Raw genomic sequence first — 9966 nt, 5'->3', positions numbered from 1 at the left:
TTATCGCCCAGAATCTAAGCCCCTTTCAAATTTCACAAGAATTGGTAAATGTTTGTTCGACTTATGGCATTAAAAGTATCCTAGACAAATTAAATGAAAAAGGGCGTAGCCACGCCCATTTTGAAAATTTTATTTTATTTTTGTATTTTGTTTCACCATATCATTACTGGAGTTGAATGTTGACATAATTTACTTATATACTGTAAAGATATTAAATTTTTTGTTAAAATTTGACTTAAAAAAAATTTTTTTTAAAAGTGGGCGTGGTCGTTCTCCAATTTTTCCAATTTTTATTAAGCGTGCATATAGTAATAAGAGTAATGTCCCTGCCAAATTTCATCATGATGTCTTCAACGACTGCCAAATTACAGCTTGTAAAACTTTTAAATTACCTTCTTTTAAAAGTGGGCGGTGCCACGCCCATTGTCCAAAATTTTACTAAATTTCTATTCATCGTCATAAGCTCAACTCACTTACCAAGCTTCATCGCTTTATTCGTCTTTGGTAATGAATTATCGCACTTTTTCGGTTTTTCGAAATTTTCGATATCGAAAAAGTGGGCGTGGTTATAATCCGATATTGTTCATTTTAAATAGCGATCTGAAATGAGTGCTCAGGAACCTACATACCAAATCTCATCAAGATACCTCAAAATTTAATCAAGTTATCGTGTTAACGGGCAGACGGACGGACGGACGGGCGGACATGGCTCAATCAAATTTTTTTCGATCCTGATGATTTTGAGATATGGAAGTGTATATCTATCTCGATTCCTTTATACCTGTACAACCAACCGTTATCCAATCAAAGATAATATACTCTGTGAGCTCTGCTCAACTGAGTATAAAAATTAAAACAACTCAAACTTCAAGTAAAACGAATAATCAAAAATTAACGATAGTTCGCTTAGTGGCTTCGCTTCACATAGCAATCGAAACAATCGAAATAAAGCAACTGAATAAGCAGCTTTTGTTACTTTGTCAAAGCCAAGCCAGTACATTTCACTTAATGGAAAGCGAAGAAGGTAATGAATCTACAAAGACATGAAATGAGCAAAATAACAAAAAAAACGAAATGAACGCAACAAAGCATAAAGCAAAAGTAATTATAAGGACTGAAAAATGCTATCGTATAAGTAAGAAAAAGTGAAGTAAAAAATGTAATATAAATACCGCGACACATGTGGTGCAGCAGCAGTAATAATAGTCGATGTACTTACACATAAATACATATATACATCAATATACATATGTACTACAATGCGTATTGTCAGTGCCAATAAAAATGTATGCGAATTGTTGAATGAGAGCGAATGCTGTTCTATTGATTAAAACGCAAGCAATAAAACTCAAAAGCTACACTCAAAAAAAAAACCTCGTTAAAACAAGAAAAATGTAATTGAATTTTCGCCGTGGCAACTTTTTCCTCAACAAGCAGACGAATTTTTGAATAATCACGAAAATTTCTTATTTGTTTGTAAAATCTCATTGCTTTGATACAATATTCACCCTTATTGTCATTGTCGTCGTCGTCACTAAACGACGACGACTCACGACGACGTGTTAAGTTCTGTATTGTCGTTTTCGATAACTATTGACGACTACCGACACATTTTTGGTATTGGCTAAGCAAATTTGCAGTCGTCGTCGCCATCACACGACGCCATTTTCGTCGACGCTGTTTTTAGTGACGACAGAAGGAAAATTTGTAAGTAAAACTTTTCTTTTTTAATTAATTAAATATACAAGCATGTAATATGCATTGTTTTTTTAGATATTCAAAATGAAAAAAACGAGTGCGCAACAAATCGAGGTTCTTATAGTTGAGCTAGAAAAAAATCCTTGCCTAGCAAAAGGCTTCCAAAGAGGTATGGCACCAGCAAATTTTAAACAACAGTGGGAAGCGATCAGCATAAAATTAAATTATTTGGGACCACCTTTAAGAGACAGTGACGGTTGGCAAAAAGTAATTAAAGTAATTAAATTAATAGAGCATATTTTTTAGTCAAAATATACTCTGCAGGTATGGCGAGATTTAAAATTTAAAGTGAAGAAAAAACCGGTGAAAAATAGGGAAGAAAGCAATGCAACAGGTGGTGGCATGAATAAACAATTTACGCTAAGTCCGTTGGGAGAGGCAGTGGCCAACTTTCTGCAATTCGACAAACAGCTGAGCCCGGAAGGGATTGTACAAGGTGTGCAGCTGCCGGTTGAGCAAACTATAGAAGCTTACGTGAATTGTATTGTCGAGGATGATCCGCAAATAATTTTAGATGTTCAACTGCATCCACCGGATTTTCCTTCCGAAGATGGCCCGAGTACTTCAGCGGTCGGAAGAAGCAGATCCCAAACTCCCGCTGCTACTAGGGTACGCAAATCCACAAAAAAAGACAGAGACGATCTTTTAAAGAAACACAGTAGCATGCAAGAGAGGGTCCTTACCGATGCCACGAACAGGCTAAATTCAATTAAGCACCCTTTACGAGATACGGCACGGTACCAAAAAAAATGCTCGCGATTGAGGAGGAAAAGCTAAAGATGCTGAAGGAAAAAGAATCTAGGGAAGTAGAACTTCATAAAATGGATATGGTTTTAAAAGCCATAAAATTTAAAATAGTGAAAACTAAACTAAAGAATTTAGAAAAAAAAGAAGACTGATTTTTATGTACATACATATTTTATTTTTAAGAAAATAAATTTTTTCCGTTTGTTTGATGTACATAGTTATTTTATTTTAAGTACCTGAATTACTTTTTATTTCTAAAGGACTGAATTATTTTTGTTTTGTGATATTAGTTATTAAGACGACTGAATTTAATATGTGGACAATAAAAAATGAACTGAAATTTTCAGTCTGAAACTATACAAAGCTGGTTTTGATTTGCTCTCTAATTTGTGATGCTTCCATATTCGCGATATTTTCTACATCAGCAACGTTTTCACAATTCTCTAAGTTCTGCTCTTGACTGTGTTCATCCTCGTTTGCAGAGCGAGAACTAAAATCAATGCATATGTTGTGAAGTGCTGCACATACATTAGCAATTTGCGTGGCTTTAGATGGCGTATAGTGAAGTTGACGTGCAGCTAGCAAACAGCGAAAACGGTTTTTTAGTACGCCAATAGTACGTGCAATTATATTTCTAACTTTGGCGTGCTTGGTATTGTAAATAGCCTCGGGACTTCCTTCTGTTGTGCTTCGATACGGTGTCTTAATAAATTGTTCTAGAGGATAGCCCGCATCGCCTACTAATATAAAAAAAAGTTTATATAACTTTTACATGATTTAAATTGTGTGTAATTGATTTTTACCTAAAAGCCAGAAGTTACGCACTCCAGCATCGTATCGTTCTCGCAGAATTCTTCTAGCATGGCTAATGTTCCATATGAGGGAATCATGGCCCGAATCAGCATGCCTAGCATCGATATACCTTATTCGAAACTTATGATCACAAACCTGTTAAATATCTTGTTAAAAAATTATTATTCAGCCGATTAAAAGTTTATCCGTTCTTACAATCATGGCATTTAAACTAAAAAATCCCTTTCTATTGTAGTATAGATGCTGGTCTTGTTTTCTAGGAGCCAAAATTTGTATATGAATTCCATCGACGCAGCCAATAACTCCTGGAAAGCCAGTGTTTCAAAAAAAAATACTCCTTGCATTCTGTGTATTCAGCCTCTGTCATGTGAAATTTTATTCCAACACGTCGAGTGTTTCAGCAAGTACAGCACTAACGGATGGCTGGGAAAGTCCAAGATGGAAATCATTTCCCACACTTAGTTGATAGGAACCTTGCCCCAAAAATCGCAACGTTGCTGCCAATTTTATGGTTTTTAAAATCGCCGTTGTCCTGATTTCGTTTCTCATATGCGGCTGAATTGTTTCCAGAACATATCTGAAGGCAGCTTTATTGAGACGAAAATAGTATTCAAATCTGAAACAAAGTAAAATATTACCAGCTGAAACATTAATACATTCTAAACCCCCGAAAGCTGTTATACATACTTGTTTTCTGGCAAACGAGATACATCGGAGTTATTCCTTATTTTTTTTTTTTTTTCTATTTAGTCTAAGCTCCTCTTTATTCTTTTTGTCACTAGAGCTCGCACTATTGTCATAAAAAAACATTTTTGTAAAATCTTGAAATAAAATATTTAAACAAAGCTTAAATCGCGAAAAAAGATTCAGAAATAGTATGAAAAATCGAACAGCTGATCCAGAATTGGCAGAGATGGTATATTTTCCTTTCGTTTTATCGATAAACTGTCAACGTAGGCTCAACAAGCTTAGCCAATACCGATTTGGTGTCGAAGTGACGACGACGTCGATACGATGTGACGTCGACTGAAAAACGACGACGACAATGTCAATAAGGGTGATTGTGTTGCAAAGAAAAAAGATATATATTTTGGAAAAATTCTTCCAGTGTGTTTTTACATATACATGGCTTGTAAAATAAAGTGAAAACCATAAAAAAAATATTCAATTGACATCTGCAATAACAGTCATTGTGACAAAAGTGGTAAAAGCGAAACACGACGAAGCATAAAAACAACATTCTTTGTTATATTCGTAATCTGAGCTCGGACTTAATAATTTTTGGTTCACAGTAACTCAAGCAATAACCAAATAAAAATCAAAAAGGCCGCGGGTGCTGATGGGTTGCCTGTGGAGCTATTCAAATACGGCGGTGAGGAGCTTGTTAGGTGCATGCATCAGCTTTTATGCAAAATTTGGACAGATGAGTGCACGCCCAACGATTGTAATCCAAATAATCTTTGCCCGATCTGTGAGAGAGGCTATCTTGAAAAATGCGCAAACTATCAAGGAAACAGCATTCCTTATATCGAATATAAATTCCTGTCAAGTGTATTTTGCGAAGATTGAAGCCCACCGTGAATCGGCTGACTAGACCTTATTAGTACTGCTTCAGGTAAATTTACCATCCTACAGATTTTCATAATTCACCAAATCTTGGAAGAAACCCGTAAAAAAAGAATTGACATACATCATCTCTTCTTCGACTTTAAAGCCGCCTTCGACAGGAAGAGAAGAAGCTGCCTAAATGCCACTTTGTCTGTTGCCCCGCAAAAAACTCAACGAGATTTCAGAAAATGGGTTGCCAACGCATATAATGGGTTGCCAACAATATATAGCTTCTCCAACCCATTTGTCAACCTCACCTACTCTTTGCGAATACTGTTCCTTTAACAGCCGAGGCTCTGGCGACCCCAATTTCCTAATGAAACTAGGTGATGGCAGGGCAGTATAACTTATAATGTTTGATGTGGTCATACCAAATCGTTCCCTAATACCTGAATGGTGCTTGTTACCGGAAGGTATAGGTTCGGGGAGTATCCTTATCGCTTAAAGTTTTTATGTAGACACTAACAAAGTGACCGAATTGGAAAAAATTACCGGATTACAAAAGGTGACCGTCACTGTAAGTGTCCGGTAATTTTTTGTAATTAAGTAATTTTTGTAATTCTGTCACTTTTTGTAATCTAGTCACGTTTTGAAATCTGGTCACTTTTTGTCGTTCGGCTGCTTTTTGTATTTTTTTTTATTCCTTTACTTTTTGTATCCTGGGCAATTTTTTGTAAATCGGTCACTTTTTATAATCCGGTCACTTTTTGTGATTCGGCGACTTTTTGTCATTCGGTCACTTTTTGATGTCCGGTAACTTTTGTAATCTGGTCACTTTTTGTCATTTGGCCACTTTTTGTAATCTAGTTACTTTTTGTAATCTTTTCACTTTTTTGTAATGCGGTTACTTTTTGAAATTCCGTCACTTTTTGTGATTCGGCGACTTTTTGTCATTCGGTCACTTTTTGAAGTCCGGTAACTTTTGTAATCTGGTCACTTTTTGCCATTCGGCCACTTTTTGTAATCTAGTTACTTTTTGTAATTTTTCACTTTTTTGTGTTTCGGTCACTTTTTGTCATTCGGTCACTTTTTTTAGTCCGGTAACTTTTGTAATCTGGTCACTTTTTGTCATTTCGTAATTTTTTGTAATCTAGTGACTTTTTGTAATCTGGCCACATTTTGTTATTAGTTTACTTGTCATTCAGTCACTTGTTGTCATTCGGTGACCTTTTGTAATTCTGTCACTTACTGTAATTTCGATACTTTTTGTCACTCGGCCACTTTTTGTCATTGGGTCACTTTTTTTACACGGTAACTTTTAATTTAGTAACTTTATGTCACTTGGTCACTTGGCAATCCGATAATTTTTTGTGACCCGGTGATTTTTGTAACACGATCACTTTTTTTCCGACACTTTTTGTAATCCCGTCACTATCTGAATCTGGTCACTGTTTGTCATTCGATCACTTTTTCTAATTCGGTAACTTTTTATTACTCGGTCACTGGCTAATTTTTGTAATTCGGTTGTTTTTATAACACAGCCATTTTTTTTAATCCGGTAAATTTTTCTATTTCGTCACTTGTTATAACTCATACTTTTTTGTAATCAGTTTTTGTAATCCGGTCACTTTTTGTTTTTCACATTTTGCAATCCCGCTTCTTTTTATTATCCGCAATGTTATCTGTTGACTTTTCAAATCTGTCCTTTTTTACCAATCCCGTCAATCGCGCCAATCTTTCTCATCTCGTTTAAGTCCAGAAAACAGTTCTCGCCTAACAGGGCTTATAGCGAGCAATCTTTCGTCATGCTTGGGGTAAACAAGTTAGAGTTATCATAAAAAAGGGTGTAGGCCTTGAAAATAACGTTTTTAAATTGAGGTGAAAATAAAACTCATTAGAGGTAACTTAACCAGAACAAATAGTTTCAGGCTTTTTTAGAGCAGCTCTGATGGCATTAACGATAAGTTATTGTTTCATTATCGGCTTATTATCGAAAGCGAATTATTATCGTTGAGTTATTGGTTTGTAATCGGCTTGTTATCGACATGATGGTCACCTAATTTATATTAAAGTTTAACGGTATCTATTTCATTTACCGCTGACAACAAAATGGATAATACTCGTAAAAACTTACGATGACAAATCGAGAATTTTTTATAACATATCGATATTTTTTTTATAAACAATCGATTATTTTTCAATAATAAATCGATAACAATTCAATAAGCTTTGTTATCGATAGCGAAGATATGTAATAATATTAGCAAAGATGTATACACATCAAAAAGACAAAAATTTTGCGTTATGTTGGACGTTCTCACACTACCATTTCGCATCACATACATATGTATAAGTAAGGTCTGGTTAGTGGCGCTACTTAGGTGAAGAAAATGGCGGCGGAAAGATAAAAGAGGAAGAAAGGCCAGAGTTATTTATATATGTATTCATTCATATTCATATCTTTATTAAGTCAATGACAAAAGCCATTACTGACTAGATTTATAATATTATTATAAATTAACTTAAAACTAATTAACAATGACTTCAAGGAACAGTTTATTTGCTCTGCAGTAAGACTCAATCATTAACTTAAGCAAAGGTCAAAGATGACATTGTAAAGTCAAGATCCAGACTTCTAGAGGTTCGATTAAAATTAAAATTAAGATAATTATTGTGATTAAATTGGATTCCAAATGACAGATCCACACTCTAATTTAGATTGTACTGAAGAACTAAGTATATAAAATTTTCCTAGTATATTGGTCCTTAAAGTACTTCGCGTACCGCCTTATAAAAGCTAAATTAGCAAAAGCATTCGGATGATTGAGTTAACATAGTTAACAAATCTGAAAGAAGGGTAAAAAAACAAGATCTGTACTTGAGATATAGTATGTTGTCGAAAGCGCACTTATAGATTTAGAAAACGTCATATGACAATATTTACTTATCTGAAGGCGCAGATTATTTTGGAGAGCTCAGGGATTAAGATAATTTAAATCATCCTGTAAGAGCAATGTATCTGATGGACATGTTATCCTTCTATACAGTTTGAAGTCATCTGCCTAAAGTAAGTTGAGTGTTTTCGACATAAACTAACGTCATTGATGAAAATCAAAAAAAGGATTGCGCCAAGGATGCTACCTTGTGGAACTGCGCATGTTTATAAAAACATATTTGACTTCATATTTTCAATTTCAACAAAAGACGTTCTATTTGACAGGTATGGGAAACTGTTTCAAAAGCCTTGGAAAAGTCGGTGAACAAATGCGTGGTGGCAACGGCGCGCACCCACGAATTTGTTAAATAATAGTTAAGGCGAAAGAGGGGGAAGAAAATAAAAACACCAAAAGGATTTCGTATTAATAAAAAGAATTCACAAAGTGCTTTTATTTATATAAATACAACAAGTGTTAAGAAAAGGTTTAACAAATGTTGTGGAAAATGATATATATGTGATAATAATTTTGAAAAGTTTAACTTACGTGAACGGGCGATTACGTGTTCCTTTGCTGGCTGCTGGATTAAAAGCGGACGAGACTCTTTCCCACATGAGCCGATGAACCCACGATACAGCTCCTTCGTTGGGTTTCCCTGCAACAAAGTTGCTGTACCGCGGGCTCACAGCGGTAAAAATCTAAGATACATACGTACAACCACTCACACATGCCTGTGTGTATTAGTACAAGCATATGTAGGTGGTAGTAAACGGAGGAAAATAACTAAGGAAATTATGTTACGAGGGAGGGGAGATATATTTAGGCCTGTGGCCTAAACATACCGGCCCCCTTGCCGTAAGCAACAAAGAAAAAATTAAAAAAAAGGGATGCCACGTGATCGCACGTCCAGTAAGGCGCTGTAACGAAAGAAGGCAGTGCAGATGCGGACTGCAAGCACTGCACGCCAGATGGTTGACCTCACGTTTCGCTCTCCTGTGGAAAGAGAAAAGAAGTTATTAGATATACGTACGTGGTTTTAGATTCCGTGCTGTAATTACTTATTGTTAGGAAAAAAACTCCTATTTTTGGCAGGCTCCTGAGACTACCAACCCGAATACGGTCGGTTGGGTCAGGAGACCGCCAACTGTTGTTGCTGGCGTTCCGCTCACCATCATTTCGGCGTATATATCTGCGCCGAGTGTAAGCCGAATTGGCGATGAGCGGTAGAACTGTGGGTCGGCCAGCCGCATGAATTGGAATGGAGCGGCAATCTTTGGATCTACATTTGATGGCGGACTCAACCGATAGTGGCTTGCAACAATGCTGGCTTGAGTGGTCAAGTGTGTGGATGACCCGAATTTCCCGCGAAGGATTATTGTGCATTGCCCTGATCCTTGACGCTCTAACTGTAGGTCGCGCACCAGCTCTGCATCGACAATTGTACTTGTGGCGCAGGGATCGACTATAGCTCGAACCAAATGCAAGTGGCCCCGCGATTCGATCCGTACGACGGCAGTCGGTGCGATGGGCACAAATGGTCGCATGATGGGTGATGGGGTCGTTGTCTGGGATAGGCGTCCCGTTCGGAAGCCGGCTGGTACGGCTTGTAATAGCGCTCGTCTACTGTCGACTTTGCTCGCGTGACTTTGATATGGCGCGGGTTTGTTTCGATTTTGCCTCGTTACGCGTTTAGCTGCTCTGGGCCGACCATGGGCAGCGTTTCCCTTCGATGATGTGGTATGGAGTTCGGTGTCCTGCTGCCGCCAATTGTCTTGTTCTTGTCGTTCTTTCTTGAACTTTTCCGCCTTCCGTTCATGCTGTAGCAGCGGCCGAAAACTACGCATCCCAAGATTGCTGGTTGAGGGGTTTTGTTCGGCTCTAGCCATTTCTTCTTCCAACTCTGCCTCCTCCACTTGTTGGGCCCAAGACTTAGTTGGTCCCGATAAGTGGATCGACAACTCGTCGTCCGATTGGCTGTCGTCGCCGACGACAATGGTTTCTGCGCGTGCAGGACGTTGGTCCTCGAGGTGAAGCGTAGTATGGTGCTTCTCGTTACACCTTTTGCATCGATATTTACTTTTGCAGTTGTCAACGCGATGAAACGGCGACAAACAATTGGGGCAGTATTTATGTAGTAGGACAGCCCGTAACCTTTCTTCGGGCG

The 9966-nt window shown here is 37.3% G+C and overlaps 1 protein-coding gene across 1 annotated transcript; it reads right to left on the bottom strand.

The window, feature by feature from the left end:
* Positions 1-8756: 8756 nt before the first annotated feature.
* LOC137239785 (uncharacterized) lies at positions 8757-9966 on the bottom strand. The gene is made up of 2 exons (XM_067765488.1): positions 8972-9966; positions 8757-8795 (listed from the first exon to the last, which is right to left on the bottom strand). The coding sequence occupies exons 1-2, from the start codon at positions 9686-9688 to the stop codon at positions 8781-8783; spliced, it is 732 nt and encodes a 243-aa protein (XP_067621589.1). The 5' UTR covers positions 9689-9966; the 3' UTR covers positions 8757-8780.

This window comes from Eurosta solidaginis, chromosome 1 (assembly GCF_040869045.1).
Source record: "Eurosta solidaginis isolate ZX-2024a chromosome 1, ASM4086904v1, whole genome shotgun sequence".
In the NCBI taxonomy this organism is placed as follows: Eukaryota; Metazoa; Arthropoda; class Insecta; order Diptera; family Tephritidae; genus Eurosta; species Eurosta solidaginis.
This window is presented reverse-complemented; position numbering and strand designations above follow the sequence as displayed.

What these genes read in the sequence shown, in the direction of transcription:
- LOC137239785 (XM_067765488.1), bottom strand. Translation starts at nt 9,688, where the DNA reads ATGGCTAGAGCCGAACAAAACCCCTCAACCAGCAATCTTGGGATGCGT.